Source organism: Sorex fumeus, unplaced genomic scaffold (assembly GCF_029834395.1).
Source record: "Sorex fumeus unplaced genomic scaffold, SorFum_2.1 ptg000029l, whole genome shotgun sequence".
Lineage (NCBI taxonomy): Eukaryota > Metazoa > Chordata > Mammalia > Eulipotyphla > Soricidae > Sorex > Sorex fumeus.
The window spans coordinates 5,229,887-5,247,070 of NW_026606086.1; the positions used below are offsets into that span (position 1 = coordinate 5,229,887).

Genomic DNA, 17,184 nt, shown 5'->3' on the forward strand with positions numbered 1-17,184 from the left:
GGACATTCGTGCTGTCAGAATGAGACGGGGAGTTAAAGTCTCCAGGAAGCGTGAGGTGCAGCTAAGCGTTCAGGAGAGAAGGCACCTGCTCTATCAGGGATAGGGGACTCCTCCAACTTGGCAGGAGAATTAGGGAGGACTCATCTTCTCTAAAACGTCTTTGTGACATGGGGTAGCGGGTGGGAGACCATTCACAGTCTTTGAAAGTCTGTCATTGGGGCTCCTCAACACCACCATGCTGGCCCCCACAGACAGCAGACCTTTAGGGTCTGAGACTCTTGTACTGAAGCTGTGGCTTGACCCGCGGCAAAGTCCAAGAAGGCAGTTCCAGTTCCAGGTCGAGAGCAGGGACTTGGCCAAGGGGACAGGAGTGGAATCTGAGACAAACTACTCAATCATACCATTTCTGCTTCTTTTTTTCAAGATTTTAAAGGCCTTCTCAAAACATATATTCACACGAAGACAGAAGCAGCAGCAGCAGCAGCAGCAGCATACTTCCAAGGACTGGCCAGATTATAAAATCTAAAACACGGGACTGGAGTGATAGCACAGTGGGTAGGGCATTTGACTTGCACACGGCCGACCCAGGTTCGATTTCCAGCATTCCATATGGTTCTCTGAGCACCGCCAGGAGTAAGTCTTGAGTGCAAAGCCAGGAGTAACCCCTGAGCATCGCTGGGTGTGACCCAAAAAGAAAAAAAACTAAAACACAATAGAACTTCCCAACTAATGGGAGGGACAGGGGCTCTGGACTAAATAGTCTGTCCTTCTGGCAAACAACTTATGATCCCCATTAGGATTCCAAAGGGAAACGTCCTAGAACATTCCAGTCACTCTTTAAGGTCTATCTGATGCCTCTAATCCAAAGGACGGGACTTGGTAAGACCTCTGGTATATGCCAACTGTGCCTCTTGTTTTCTTTCTCTACCACATTGACCCTGAGCGGGGCAATCTTCCCCCCAGTTGTAAGTCAGAATAAAGAAATCATCAGAGCAGAAATAAACCAAAGAATGACAACTCCCCTTCCCTGAGGAAAGAAACTGAGTCTCAGAAGCAGAGAACGTACACTCTGTTCTAAAAGCTGGGCAGAAGCAGAATGACCAGGGGCTCGCCAGAGGGTGGTTCTAAGTGTCCTGGAAGTTCTGCTTCTTGTTTTACAACCATCACGACCCTCAGCAGGCAGCTTGGCGTGACCCCCAGAACCAGGCCATTGCATAGTCTCTGAAAGCTGAGGTGAGGGGTCATAATGCTGTATCTTGGGTCAAGTTTCTTCCATCCACACATCACACTGTGGTGTCTGTGGTCACAGAACAGAGTAGAAGTTGCCCCCAATTATAGGCCCCGAGTGTGACAAATTTTCCCCCAAAACACCCTTGGTCCACCCTTCCAATGTCCGGCAAGGCACAGCAGACCATGCTCACGGCAACGCCCTTCCAATCTTTCCTTGGACACAGGGTCTCAAGCGTGGGCCTCATTCTCCTTCTTGATGGCTGGTTTATAAATGACTCCTTTGCTGTAGTTGCCCTTTTTGCTATTGGAGTTAGAACACAGGAGACTTGTTAGTGTAAGGAGAGAGAACCACAAAGTAGTCTGTTAATTTATGGAACAAAGCGAATCTTAGATACCCAAATAATATGCTAACTAAAATGGTTTTCTTTTCTTCTCTTTCTTATTTGGGTCACACTCAGTGGTGCTCAGAACTTACTCTTGGTTCTCAAGTTCAGAGATAACTCCTGGGGTGCTCTAGCAACATACGGGATGCCAGGAATTGAACCCAGGTTTCATCCCTGTGCGAGGAAAGTGCCCTACCCACTATATTCTTTCTCTCTGGCCTCCAAGTTTGTTCATTTTCTAACTGTGCTTTTACATATTACAACACTGAGGCCTGACGAGTTTCATGGCAGCCTACTTCAAACTGTAGGTTCCATCCATTTTTGTCCAGGTTGGATAAAAAGAAATTTGGCTTGAGGAAAAAAAATATGATCATAAAAATAGAAACAAACTATGGAGCAACAGTACAGAGGGTAGGGTGTTTGCCTTGCATGCGGCTGACCTGGGTTCGATTCCCAGCATCCCATATGGTCCCCCGAGCACTGCCAGGAGTAATTCCTGAGTGCAAAGCCAAGAGTAACCCCAGAGTATCGTTGGGTGTGATCCAATAAAGAAAAAAAATAGAAACAAAAGGCATGAACAACTAATGTGGGTGAGAGATACGTGGATTTTTGGATTCAGAGAAGTAAAATTAGATATAACCATTTCAGGAAGAATTCATCCCTGCTTGGGTGTTTAGGCAAACAGGAGACTGGTTTGTCTCCCAAACCAGGACTTTTGTCCAAGGTCATACTGGTGATGATTAGCGATTGCAAGGCTGACCCCCACACGCCCTCATCGTGGACACAATGTGCAGCGTCTTTGTCGTGGTGATCGGGGCAGAAGTGTCTGTGGAAGTTCCTGATGAAGATAGCTGGCACAAAGTATAGAGGGTCTTCATTCTGTATTCAGAACATGTGTGTTGTACACCCCCTTTTCCAGTCCCCCCAGCTTACCTCTTCTTCCTTCGAAAAAGCCAGATGGACACTGCCAGGACAATGCAGATGCCAAGGACACCGGCCAGGGCCACAGAAAGGATGATGCCTAGTGAAGAGACACACATTACATCCCCCCTCCCCTTCCTTCAGCCCACTGCATGCATTGAGGGACAGCTGAGCACTGCAGAGTCTCTCGTGGAAAGGAGTGCTCCCCATCTCTGTGCTCACAGTCTGGACCTCTGCTCAGCAGGACTGGCCAGAGGACTTAAAGGGGCCATTTGAAAATTGTAGCAATTTTCCAGGAGGGATTCTTAAATTTGCACCAGCATCATCTGAAGAGTATATTGGAATGGTAGGGTTCCTTTAAAGCCCAGCCATCAGGATGACTCGTTCTGCTTGCAGTGGGACACAAGCATGTGTCCCAACACCTTTAGCTGATGAGAGTACACTTGACATATGAATCACAATTTGAGAAATCTTGGGTAGAGAAAGAGAACTGACTTTATCATCACTTGCTGAAGTGAAGGCCCATGGATTCCATCCATTTCTTTTCCATGAAAAGAAATTTGGTTTGAGGGGCTGGAGCAATAGCACAGTGGGTAGGGTGTTCGCCTTGCATGCGGCTGACCTGGGTTCGATTTCCAGCATTCCATATGGTCCCCTGAGCACCGCCAGGAGTAAGTCCTGAGTGCAAAGCCAGGAGTAACCCCCGTGCATTGCCAAATGTGACCCCGCCCTCAAAAAAAAGCAAAAAAAAAAAAAAGAAATTTGGTTTGAGGAAAAATCAAGCATAAACATAAAAAAAAGGGACAAGAGGCACAAACAGCTCATGTGCGTAAGATGTGGGTGGATGTTTGGATTCAGGGAAGTAAAAGCAGGTATACAGATCTCAGAAAGAATTCAGTCCTGCTCCTGTGTTTCAGCAGATGGGAGATGGGTCTGTCCCCAGTGGGGGGGCTCTTTGTCAGCCTGGACCCCATGTTCTGCTGCACAGTCCCACGGGGTCCAAATCAAGCCTTTGGCAATCACCCAGCCAAACCACCTCACCTGCATGCTGGGCTGAGGCATGTCTTCTTCTTCTTCTTTTTTTTTTTTTAATAAGCAATGGCCCTTGGCTGTGCCCACAGAAATTTTGGATGTTCACAATGCACATAAACTGTTGAATGATCAGGTCTTTCATTAGGAGAAACTTTGATTGGTAGATCATCTTTGAATCAGTGAATTGAGAGGAAGACTTATGTGCGAAGGGAACCAGGAATAGGAGGGAGGAACAGAGAGACAGAGAGGGGGTTAGAAGGATCACAGGCCCAGATCACACCAAGAATCACAATGGCACCCAGCTGCAGCATGCATGGCCTGGCGGCCACGTACCCACGCTCAGTCCTGCGTAGGTGAGGTCTTGCACTTCAAAGAAGGAAGAAAAAGACGAAATTAACCAGGTCAAACATGGAGGCTCTGAATAGTGCATGAAACGAGGCTCTCGGTTTGATTTGGTCGCAGATGCAAGTATATGCAGACTTCCTGGGCCTGGATAACTCAGGTGACCTTCTCGATGGTAAAGGGAGTTGCCCCTGCTAGAGAATTCATCTGGCAAACACTCTGTTTCTGCAGCTCTTTTATTTTGTCAGACTCTGTGCTAGACCAAGACTTTAGCTTCTAATACAACTGCAGGTGAGGAGTAAGGGGACCAGCGTCCATTCGGGCAAGCTGTTCTTGGCCTGGCAGGTGCTAGCAATGGCCCTCTTTGCCAGCAAGGAACCGAGCAGGCCCTGGATACCCAGGCTGGCTGGGCTTAGCTGCAACCCCTGACCAGTTCCATCTGGTCTTGTTATCACTCTCTGCTTCTAAGATTGCATTAGTCTCTCTGTGCAGACTAGGAAACCCAGTCACTGTGCAAACCACAGCCCAGGTGGAACCAGAGAAGTGTGACCACACCAGCAAAGTACTGATGAAATCTTGGGCTGGTTCTCCTGACGAACACTTGCACCACATGTGTGAAGTTCCACTCTTGGGACACAGATAAATTGGGAAAAAACCAAAAACTTAGTCCCAGCAAATTATAGAGATAGATGTGATGGCTTGGGAGTCCTTGGAATGCTCCAGAGTACCCTGCTTTCAGAAGGGAATCCCATAACCAGCCCTCCGTGGGGTTCTCAGGAGGGGAGACACTTTCGAATCCTTCCTGGGGAGGATAGAGGATTAACCATGAACCTCAACACCCCCCCACCCCAGGTATCCCTCAACCTGCTCTTCCACATCCCAGGTTCTGTTGCTCCTCCCCACTATTCCAGGAGGTTCTTCCACCTAAAAGGTCTTTGTTGCCACATGCCTCTTATCTGGTGATTCTAAATAAAATCCGTGTGTGTGTGTGTGTGTGTGTGTGTGCATATGGTACACATGTGTGCAGATGTGTGTGCATCTGTGGTATTGTGTGCACCCATGGTACCACGTGTCTGTGGTACCATGCAAACAGGTGTGTACATCTGTAGTACTGTGTGTGCAGGTGTGTGAGTGTATGGGATCATGACTGAAGATGCATGTACGTCTGTAGTACCGTGTATTCGGGTGTGTGCATGGTAGCCATGTATGTGGTGCCACTTCCAGTTCCCATGAAAATATAGAGTTGTGCACCATCCCCCCATAGAATACTGAGCGCAGATATCAGCGGCTCCTGGAAGAGCACAGACCGGGTGGGAGAGATTGACAGGTTTGGGGACATTCACACCCCAGGGCCAGACCTGAGACTTCAGGGGAAGGTCTGGTTCACCTGTTTCTCCTGACACATGGTCACAGTCTTGGCAGGTCACTCTGAAGCCACCAACCCCGCATCTATTCTATACAGTCTCCAATTGGCCTGAAAGCCTCCTGGGGCCCCACAGCCTGGCCCGGGGGCTCCTGCCCGGGTTTTCCAGGTGCTCTGGTCTGTTGGGAGGGGTGGCACCAGAGGGATGAGAACAACGGGGCAGGAAGGACACAGCAGCCTGCTTTCATCTCTGTCACCATTCCCTCTGCAACAGTGACCTCCCAAGTGGCAGGAAGTGTGGCTGCCTTGCGTAGAGTTCCTGTCCTGGGTCTGTGTGTCACTAAAGACCAGTCTGTGGTTTGGGGAGGGGCTCAGGGCCTGAGTCTCTTCTTAGAAAGTGTTAAATTTCTGTGTGTTGAAAACACAGGCCGTAGCCTCTGCACATCGTGAACTGGGACCAGAATTGTCTTGAAGTCTTGGTCCTTAAGATTTTAATACAACCACTGGGGGAAAAAAAGGCAGTTGTGGCTTATTTTTCCAAATCTTTTGAAAAAGAAAACGCTCTTGTTCTTTGCTTTTCAAGCAGCTCCAGTTGCTTGCAGCAAGATATCAGTTCTCCGCACGTAACACGATTAGCCACCACCTAACCACCTGGCTAAGCTGTCAGAACTGGATGGTGTGTAAATTGTTGCTTGCACCGTCAGCTCAGTAACTCGGGGAACTGGGCAGCAGCACGCAGTGACCAGAGCAGCCCCTGCGTGTCACAGCTTTAAAGCACATGGCCCAGGGCGGTGGTAATGTGGGCTGAATCGACCTCACTAGTTCACTGAGCACTGCAAACTCTGACTTGTAAATAACAGTCACACTCTGGTCAGGATTCTGCCCCAGCAACTGGATCCTGGATGACCCCGTGCCAGGGTGTGTGCTCCTCTCGCTGATAACAGTGAGGTGAAACCCAGGGAAGATAAAGAAAGTCACAAGACTGGGGCAGAAGCTTTCCAATCTAGACTCAGGTACAGTGAAAACAGGGTTGCTTGGCGGCACCAGTAAGAGCCAAAGGAAAGGCATCAGGAACCGCCTCTCCTAGAAACTGTACAAGAAACAGAACACGAAGCTGCAAGGATGCTCTTCCTGCCGGGGGAAACTGTAACAACCAGCATAGAAGTGGGGCCTGCCTTGCAGGGTTGGTGAAAGCCCTGGACTCATGTGCCTTTGCAGACAAAGGCTCCAGCACCCGGAAACTGAAGGCTGAGGGGAAGTCACATGGAAATTTGGGAGGTGCTGGGAGAGAAGTCACGGAGAGTTACTGGAGTCCAGAGAGAGAAACCAAAACCTATGAATCTTCTCAGGGTTCCAGGAGAGAATAGGTCAAGAGGGGAGGGCCAGAAGAGCTCATCTGCAGGTTCAATCATGTTCTTTTTTCCAAATGATGAACACGGAGCCAGGGAGAGAGTACAGTGGGTAAGGTGCTTGGTCTTGGCCAACCTGGGTTTGATCCTCAGGCCCTCCAGAATGATCCCTGAGTGCAGAGCCAGGAGTAAACCCTGAGCATAACCCGGTGAGTCCCCTCCCAAGCCCCCACCCAAAACATTCCTTTTTAAATGGTGAACAGACAGGTTTCACTGCCATTAAACCATGGACAGACGGGAGAGAGGGATATGGTAGGTTGACGGAGATGGCTGGGAGACCCAGGGGAAGGCGGGGGAGGGACTGCTGGTGGCACGTGCAGTGGGCGTATTTCTCTTGCTTAAGGAGCTGTGACACAGCAAGGTATGTGGTGTGGCCCATGGCAGGAAATCAAACATGGGGACTCAAAGTGCGCACCCCCAGAATGGACCAGGGAGCTGCACTGCTGCCAGTTCTGCTGGCCCAGGTTGGCACCTTCCAAGGGCATCTTGCAGAACAGAGAGATGCTGGGTGAGTATATCTGAGGCCTCCTGAAGTCGCAAGTGTAAGAGCACAAAATGCTGCCGTTCTTAGAACATTTCTAGCATTTCATAGATATCTTCATAATCCTGTTTCTAACTCTTTATAATTCAAATAGAAAGGAATGCAATCCTTTTCCTTTTAAACTGTGGCTTTTAAAGTATGGACCATTTTGTAGGTGATGTGCTTGTGTGTGGGAATGTGTGTGTTTATGTGTGTGTGTCTGTGTGCAACGTATTAAAAAAAAAGGCAAGGAGAATTTTGGGTTAGCAAGGATTTGAAAGTGAGAATACATTAAAAGTCCAGCCTCTAATGGAAAAACTCTTACCACACTTAACACAAATCATAAACCCAAAAGCTGAAGTGCTACTTAGTCCTCTCATTGGATGACACTTTGGTAAGGGATGCAAGGAAGTTGCCCCCATGCACCACTCACATACCTACCTGTTGGAAAACTGGGCATGCTCCCTTTTAACATGATGCAAACCAAGAGACAAATTCCTTTCTACCAATAAGTTCTCCCCAAGAGAACCAGAATGTTGCATTGGTGGACTCATTATTTAACCAGTGGGATTGAGTCTTTCAGATTGCAGGAATGTCAAAAACACAAAAACATCAATATGAAAGAATATATACACATCTATGTTCACTGAAGCACTTACTATAATAACCAAGACAAGAAAACAACCCGTGTTCAACAATCAGATGAATAAATAAAGCTGTAGTATATGGAATACTATGCAGCTGCAAGAAAAGTGGAATCAAGCTATTTGCTACAAGACAGATGAAAATAGAGGGTGTCCTGAGGGGAAAAGTCAGTTCAGAAGGAAAAGGACTGGTACAGAATGAGCTGTTCCAGAGGTGGGATATAACAAATCATAGGAAGGGAGCAAAAATGGCAAAAGGCAAGAGATCTGACAAGCCAGTCCACAGAGCTGAATAAACTTGGGGAAGCCTCTGTGGAATGGATAGGAGGGGTTCTTAGGAGATTGTGGGTGTAGTGTTGGAATGGTGTATTCATGAAACCATAGTGTATTCATAAGTATTATAAAGCATGATACCTCAATGAAATGGGAGGAAGTATTTGCCCCAGATTGCATGGATGAGAAGAGGAGGACACCTAGATCAGAGGGGGTGTAGTCCCAGGCCAGAGGGCTCTGGGATAGAAGTGGCACTACTGTGGACCTCTCAGCTGCCCTGGTTGAGATGGGGGCTGGTCTGGCAAGCAGACTGTGCTGCAGGAAGATCGGGCAGTTGGGCTGGGTGCAGCAATGAAGTGCTGAAGACATCTCCAGGGGCATCCCTCCCTCCCTTTCTTAACCTTTCAATCTTGACAGCTAAATAAATTCCCATCTTCTATTTGTCTGGAACAAATGGGCTGATTTACCACTCTTGGCAAGTCAACCACAAAGCAAAACAAAATTTACTTAAGGTGAAATGTGACGACTGGTTAGGGGTCCTATCAGGCTCTAAACCAACAGGTAATGAGCACCAAGTATGACTGGGGGTGAAGGAGGGTGGGAGCACCACCTGCCCTGTCTTCATGGGCCTGTCGTGTCCGGAAGACAGAGACATTTGTCTTTTTCTTCTCCGTGGTGACAGACCGTTACCCTCTGGTGTGCTGAGAACCTACCTGAGAAGCAAATTGGCCCAGCTGCACAGAGGAAAGAGACTGAGCCCCGTGAGTATACGATTCCTACCGGGCTTTGAAAGACTTCAAATGGAGGGGGCGGGACAAGACCCCACCCACCTAGTGACCAGTGTGTGCAGAAGGAAACCACATGCACCCTGAAAGCACCTGCCATGGAGAGGACACCGCAGGGCATGACGGCATGATTGACCCCCCAGGCCAGCTGATAGCTTCCTGGCGGAACCAGTTTTCCCTGCTGTCTTTCTTAACATGATTGTCTGTGCTGGTGGCCTGCTAGGAGGAGCAGATCACCCAGTGCAGTCACTGTTCCCCATAGAGTTAAGCTTGCGGTGTTCTTGGGAAACGTGGCATGCTGAATTATGAAGATTCCTGCGGCTATTCCGCCCCCTGACCCAGGGGCCACCAGAAGGTGGGGATACCTCTCATCTTTCATCTGGATACTTTGGAAGATTGGATGGCACTTAGCCACCTGAAAGGCTTTATTTATAAATAGAAACTTGGAGAAACACAGGTTAACAACCGCAAAGCATACATTCTGTTCCCTCCCAAAAGATCCATTAGCCATCTTAGCTTGTGTAAGATCAGTCTCTCTCTAAATGCATTTCTACATCTAGTCCCTCAAGCGAAAGGGCCGAGCAGGTTCTAACCATGCAGAGCCTCCCGCCCTGCTGTCCAGCACTTCCCGAGTCACCTCAGCTGACCCCGGGCTCTGCGGCAGGTGATAAGCAGTTGCTCAGAGAAAACCACTAAAGACATGATTATAGAAACTTGTTGGCTTCCTCTCGCCCTCTTGTTTCTCCTGCCCGAGCACAGCGAGAGGAGGACTGGATAATATTAAAGACCGAACATGTCCTGCCAGGCCCTTGTGTTCTTCCTGCCACTATGTGGACCGGTGTGGATGTCCCTGGCGAGGAAGAAGTTTGCTGGAAGGACCCAGTCTCAGCCTGGGGACTGTCAATCCAACATGCCCTCTCCTCTGTTCACAGGAAGCATCTGACTCCTTGAGATCTGGATGGTCCTGGGACATAGACACCTTCTCTGGGGTTCCATCTCGAGGACAGTTTCTGACTCAGCTTGGCCTCTCTGAGCTCCTCACAAGTGCAACTCTCCATCTCCAGTACAAGGGGGTATCCTGGCCCAGTGCAACAGCAAACATGCACACAGAAAGCACTGTACCAAAGGAGGGGGCCAAGGAATCTGGTATTGACTCTTTCTCTCTCTCTCTCTCTACATATATATCTATATATAGATATATATATATCTATATATAGATATATATATATATATATCTGGCCTGCACCGGAGTTACTCCTGGCTCTACAATCAGGGACCACTTCTGGCAAGCTTGGGGACCATATGGGCATCAGTGCATGGCAAGTGTCACAGCTGCTTAACTGTCTCTGGAGCCCTTGCATCTTTTTCTTAATGGCAGATATACTTTTCTACACTTCAGTGAGCTTTGTATACTCCCGATTCCATGCAAAGAATACACTTAAGTTCCTATGGAATGGAGTAACAAGATTTTGTACACTGTCTTTGTTCAGTAGCTCCAACTGGGATATTTCCATCACCAGATGAAAAGTTCCATGCTATAATAGGATAAATACCAGGACATGTGATTTCAAGTCCCAGAATCCCATAACATAAATAAAAGTACATTATATATCATTTCTGGGTCTTGGGAAATAATTGTCAATCCCCAAGGCAGTAGGTTCTCAGCTGGGGCACTTCCACCCCTGGTTCCCAGGGACACTGTCCCAGATGGGGGTGCTCTTCACATTGAGTGTGTGGAGGTCCAGGTGCCGCTGTAGCACAGGACAGCAGCCCATGCAGGGATAATGCAGCCCCCAATGTCAGTAGTGCCAAAGCTGAGAATCCTTGTCTATGGACTGGGCCAATCCACCTGAGGACAGGCACCAGGTGGCAGGTTCCTTTCCCAAGCCCAGTTGAGGGGGAAGTGAGTCCAAAGGACACAGTCCCAATGTGATAAACTTCAGGACTTCCTCTCGAGAGTTACTTCTTTCCTGGCAGAACTTCTCTGATTCTAATTGCTTACCTTTGGGCAGAACCTGATCAGAACTCATGACACACATCCAAAGTGAAGAGCATGTCCCAACTGCTCAAGGTTCACACTGATAAATAGGCTCCTACCTCCCAGCTACCTGCAAGGGCAGCTTACAGGGGGGTGGTGCCCTGACAGGGGGTGGTGAAAACTTAATTTCTTTCAGCTGCCTTTTCATAGTTCCTGGAGACACGTCCCCTCTGCTGCCTTCATCTTTGGGAAATGGGAAGGCAGGGAGAACTCTCACCAAGTTTCTATAATCAGCTTCCAAATGAATGAATTTATCTTGAGCTGCCATGGACTCTCCCTCTAGAGAGAGTGGGGTCCATCCTGAGCTCTTGGAAGCAGAAGGTCTGTGGGAGTTTTAGGGAAGGGAAGAAGGAGAGGGAGGGCAGTGACACATCTACACTTGGGATCTGGTCTTAATGTCCTATGCCAGGCATTGCTCTGGGGATTTCTGCTCAGACACCCCCCAAGCTCCCCCTGCTAGGCTGGGAGGTTCTACCAAAGCACTGTGCCCCAAGCTTCCTGGCCACAAGCTTCTCTGCACCACTACTCTACAAGCGCCAACTTAGACCTGAGCCGGTCTAAGAAGATGGCTAACTGTTCCCAAGGCCACAGTTCCGCGTTACATGGGGGTTACTTTTGGATGTCAAGCTCAAGTTCCTGCATGGTTTCTTCCGATGGTCTGTTACTGCCCTCAAATACTGTCCCTGCAATGTAAAGTCATGGGGGCAGCTGTTAGTGTCCACTCAGAACAGCACCAAAAGTACATTCACCCACTCCTCTAATCTGCCATTTAATCACTAAGGAAGCCAAGGGCAGAGAAGACTCAGGAGGGGCTTAGAGATGCTGGAGCACAGGCTCGAGGTTCCATGTTCAGCCCCCAGCAATAAGTGGGCCCACAAAGCACTGATGAATGGAACCTGGTAGCCCACACACTGCTGGCTGAACAGTACTGCATCACAAGACCCAAGGGGCCGGGAGGAACCTGTCAAAGAACTGGGCAGAGTATTGCAGAGAATGAGCCGTGGAGACCTGAGCACTGCTGAGAGGACCTCTCCCCCAAAAGAAAGCTTAAGATTTTTATCTTATCATTTATCCAGGAGCAAGCATATCAAAGTCTCCTAGCTCATGGGTATGTTTGTTACCCTGGGGTTGGTACAGATGATCTTCATGGACAGAGCTGATCACTGTTGTCAAATGACAAATCTCTACCTGATCTAGGTGGGCCATGCCCCTTATCTCTAAGCAGGATTTTTATGGGTTTAAAAAATTATTTAAGAGTTGAAGAATTTTAGAGCAATAGTGACAACTATAAGTTTGGTTTCAATTCTAATTTTTAGGATGGGAAAATAGAGAGCTTTATCCAGGATGGATAAGAGGGAAAACATGGTACATTTGAAGAATCTTCCAGAAAAGAAGTTGGGAATCATCATCACAGACATACTCCATTCTTAGGAAAAGGTTTGGCTTACAGATTTAGTCTTCAGACTGGGAAACTGAAGACAAGGGGGGAATGACCTTAGCAAGAGATCTCTGGAGAGAACACAAGAGACAAATTCTCAGTGAAGTGACTCACAGAAAAGAACTTGGTCTGAGGGACAGATCTGCCGGTCAGTTCTGGAGACTGGCTTCTAAATCTTTTTGGCACCTTGAAATACAACCCTCACACACTCAGCAATTTGGGATGTGAGAGGTATAATATCACCCAACGAGTAGGAGCCAAAGATGCAGCACTGGGTAAAACCTGACTCTCAGCTGTGTGTTTTAGCGGGGTGGGGAGGAGGAGGAGCATATGGCTCATTCGTCCAAACCTGATGGGATGGGACCACATGGGAGTTTGACAGACCTCCTCTGCCTCTGCCTTGTCAAAATTCCACCGCAGGGAGCAACATAAGGACCTACTCAAGCAATTCAGTGAGAAAAGCAGACAGCTGGAAGGAAGATGCAGACACCAGATGTTCTTCCCAGACCCTCAGTTTCCAGAACCGTTAATGCAGGTACCGAGCAAGTGCTGATGTTAAATGTCCTTCTGGTCAACAGATTTAACTCTGGCCATTAAATTTCAACCTGCAGAGTGTTTCCAGGGACTCCTGAGACAGGAGGTAAATGGGGACCTGTCCTCAGGCCCTGCTGTGGATACAAATGCACTTACACTCACTCTCTAGAGCCTGCAAAGGTGGTCCCAGTGGTCCTGCATGAGTCATCTGGAAGGATGAAATGGCCTTGATACCAAGGCAGTGCAGGGTCAAAAGCTAGAGGTTGGGTCTCAGGAATTTCTACCTCAACTTACCTCCACCCCACAAAAATATCTTCCCACATTTTTGGAAGACTCCCACACTTGATGTAGGCTCTGGTCCATGTATCCTGCTCTGGGTTTCACTGTAAAGGCAGTGTCAGGAGACCCCAACTCCCTTCTCCATAGTAGCTCCTCAGCAGCCTCGGTTCCCTGCTTCCAAAGAGCTATTAGCTCACCTTGTACTAGCATCATGTACAAATGTCAAGGAGAGGATAGGGCCTCATGTTTATTTCGAACAAAGTTCTTGGTACTCCATGCCCACAGGCTCTGCACCTTCTTACCTTGTTGGAAGGAGACATACACCATCCTCTCATCAAACTTCTGGACCCGCCGGAAATTGTTGACCATTTCTCTGGGCAATGGGTCATCTATGTGGGTGCAGTAGAGAGCGGTCTCCAAAGCGAGCAGCTGGGGGGTGAAAGGGAGATTAGAAACACCCCTAAGGGCAGAGTGAGGTTTCTGGTCTGGTCTCAAGGGAGAACAGCTCCCACCTCACCTCCTGGGAGAAGCGTCTGGAAACAGCAGTGGGAGAGCCAAAGAACAGTTCCCAGCCCAGGTGCGTTCTGAGCTCCAGCAGGGGAAGGCTGGTCAGCTGACCATGCAGGCTGGGGCAGACTGAATGCTGCTGTTTGCCTAAGGGTTTTTTGCCCTGCCAGGAGGGAGTCCTGGAAGTTTCGGGGAGGTGGTCCATAAACAGTGACTACTCCTCCCAAGAGCCTTCGCTGGAGTCTAATTCCAAGCCAGAGTGGCCTGGGGACTGGTTCTGCCAGTCCCATGCAAAGGAATAAGAAGGTTCTAGGCCAGCTGAGTGACTCCGTGGATTTTCGTTCACCTGCAGAGATGGTGTCACCTCTTTCCAGGCATCGCTTCATTCATGCCTGTCTGCCACTTGCTGCCACTTACCTACTTAGAAACTCTTAGGGGCCAATGGATGGGACACAAGGATGCCCCGATTTAATTCCAGCATTGCAAGGTCCCCTGAGCATCACTAGGAGTGAACCCCCCATTCTGCTCCCTCTCCCCCCAAAAGAAGGCACAACAGTGTGGGCTGTGTTATCCTCACAAAGAGGTGTGACGGGGTCATCTCTGGCCTGCGCTCCCTCAGCATGACTGAAGACTACAGAGCAGTTGACAGCCTGCTGGGAACTCAGGACACCTGCCCAAGTCTTAGCTTCAGCACCAGCCAGCAGGTGACCCTGCAAATTTCCTTAACCCAGGACCTCTCAGGAACTTGCTAAGGATTTGTATTCTGGTTCCCCAAGTTTCCTTTTAGGAGAAATCCCCCACTGACCCTTGCTGCAATGCCAGCTTTCTATCTGGTAAGATGACCTTCCCTGATCCGGTCAATCTTCCTTCCAGCCCTCATGAATCCAGCGCTGCACTGTGGGAGGTGAGGAGACCGATGAGCAGTGTGGCCTGAAGGGCTGCAAGTGGGCTTGTCTCCTCACTTCCCTGGCAAACTCAGTAGCGCTTCCAGCACTGCCATACTGGGCGGGTGTGACTGCAGGTGAGTGAGCCAAACCACTGGGTATTTGACAGAGGCAGTTGAGGCAGGGTACTGTATGCTCTGTGACTTGTGTGGAGAGACAGTCACCTGTTCCTGGGAAATTTGCACAGGATTCCGGAAGATGGTCCAGAGCACGGTGGGGTGGCAAGGAGGGGTGGTCAGGGAGCCCTGGTAGCGGTAGTACTCCTCAGGCCTCTTGGGAAGCAGCTCCGCAATGTCGAAGGCTGGAACAAGCATTTCCTGACCTGGAGATACATGGTTTTTGATGAATGAATGAATGAATGAATGAATGAATTTTAAACGTAGGAGTACTGCTATTTATTCAGCCACTGATTAGCTGATTGAATTGGGCATGAACTCCACCTTACTTTTTTTTCATAATTTTATTTATTTTTTCTTCTTATATTATGAATGATTTTTTTAATTGAATCACTGTGTCACTGTGAGATAGTTACAAAGATTTCATGATTGACTTTCAGTTGTACAGTGTTCCAACACCCATCTCCCCCACCAATATATCTCCCATATGCCTCCTGCCACCACCACCACGGCAGGCTCTCTCTCTCCTTGCCCCCGCCCCCCCTTTCTCTCCTTTTGGGCATTATCGTTTGCAATACAGATACTGAGAGGCCATCATTAGTTGTTTGCCCACTTACAGCACACATGGAGGAACATGTTGAGAGGTGGGAAATGAATTGGCCTCCTTGGGGCCTGTCACAGGTAGCACCTTCCCCTTCCCACCTGGGGCTGATACATCCTTCTCTCACAGAGTGAATGAATATCCAAGGGCTCCTTACCTTTGTACTTCACACCTTGAAGGTAACTGAAGATCCTATCATAGTAGGGATTGAAGGAGCCTATCTGCAACAGAGACAGAGTGGGGTGAAATGGGAAGGATGCTCTTAGGCTGAGCCTGAACTGACAGTGAAATGGACCGGTGCAACTGTGTCATCAGTGCTGCCAAAGTCTCCTCTGAATGATCTATTTACCAGGACCATTAGGATGAAGCAAAGTCTATGGCAGGGGTGGAGGGGGTGGCATAGAGGTCAGTGGTCCTGGTCCTGACTCTCAGGACCTCTTGTTTCTAATTCAAGACTCTAGAGCGAAGCATCCCAGGACATGGCATACCATTTGAGACTGATTATCTGACAGTGAGCCCAAATGCCATTACTTGTAGGTTCTTTAACCACAGGTACAGGGAGCTTGAGTTCACACAGGCCAAGTCAGGCAAGTCTGCATGTTGCCAAATGAGGTGCATGCTGTCTCATTAGTGGGGAAACAAGAAAAATGGGACTCATTCTAAATTCTCCATAAAGGAGGGAGCTTGGATAGTAGGAATTGTCTTAGGGGGTCATATGTGATGGGAATGCTGTGTGACTCCCCCTCCTGGCCTCCACACGCCCTCCACTGGGCCATCCATGCAGCAGGGCTGGGGACTATCGCTCATTTTTCCAGCATCACAAAGAATGTGCCAATTTCTGCTGCCTGGCCACAGGAAGTGCTACCTGCACTGAGAGAGAAGGGCCCGGCAGGGAATGCCGCTTCTCTGGAGTAGACGCAGCTGACGGCAGGCTGACTTCCCATAGATGGGCACACATGAACCCTCACTACATGCAGACAGAAAACTCTCAGGTGAAACTCCTTCCACCCTCACCTCTATGAAGACAGCAAGGACGGCGAGGCCTTCGGTCTTGTCGCTGGCAGCACTGGCGTTGGGGTAGAGATCCGAATTGTAGTAGACAATGTGCAGCTGCAACGGGAGAAGCCACCAGCGGGGGTGGGCGACTTAGGACCCTTTCCAGGGGGCAGCTTGGGAGACAGACCCAATCCCACACTTCAGCTGGCCCCTAGCCCCACCTTCAGACACCACCTCCTGCTGCCCTCAACATCCCTTTTCTATCAGTCCCCTCGGACAGACTGTGTCCTCTGGTTTGCTCATAGATAGCGTCTGAGGTGGTGCTCAGAAAGTGCTGAATGAATGAGCTTTAAATCAGCCGGGAAAATGTCCAAGTACTTTTTGGGGGAGGGTGCTTCCAAGAGGTTAACCCTGACAGTACTTAACCAACTCAGTCTGCAGTTCAGTGTCGGACCTGAGGACGCAGCTCAGTACCTGGGGTGCCAGGGCAAAGCTGCAGCCCCGAAACCATACCCAAGGATTCTCAGGAGGCCACGCTTGAGGATCAAACTGGGGTCAGGTGCATGCTAGGCATGTACTCTAATTGCTTTATTATCTCCGGCTTGAAGCAAAAGTACTTTGAAGCATAACCCCTTCTCATATTCCCTACTTATCCTAAAGCTTGGCACAAAGTAGTCTCATGTGACTTGATCAGCCTCTGTCCTATACAAAGACCCAAAAGCAGTCCGAGTTGGGTTTGAGCTTCAGCTGTAACTTAATTAGAATTGTATCTGAGTGCAGCAGTATCTGCCCCAGGGGAGAAAAGCTATAGCTTATAGCTTTTTGTTTT

At 48.9% G+C, this 17,184-nt stretch overlaps 1 protein-coding gene across 1 annotated transcript in view; it reads right to left on the minus strand.

Moving 5' to 3' along the window:
- Nucleotides 1-1,458: 1,458 nt before the first annotated feature.
- CA12 (carbonic anhydrase 12) overlaps nucleotides 1,459-17,184 on the minus strand; it is a 57,326-nt gene continuing 41,600 nt past the window's right edge. Inside the window, exons 5-10 of the mRNA XM_056115320.1 lie at nucleotides 16,374-16,469; nucleotides 15,517-15,580; nucleotides 14,807-14,964; nucleotides 13,494-13,620; nucleotides 2,547-2,634; nucleotides 1,459-1,531 (exon numbers count right to left, since the gene is read on the minus strand). Coding sequence (XP_055971295.1) covers nucleotides 1,459-1,531; nucleotides 2,547-2,634; nucleotides 13,494-13,620; nucleotides 14,807-14,964; nucleotides 15,517-15,580; nucleotides 16,374-16,469 — 606 coding nt within the window. The remainder of the gene's footprint in view (nucleotides 1,532-2,546; nucleotides 2,635-13,493; nucleotides 13,621-14,806; nucleotides 14,965-15,516; nucleotides 15,581-16,373; nucleotides 16,470-17,184) is intronic.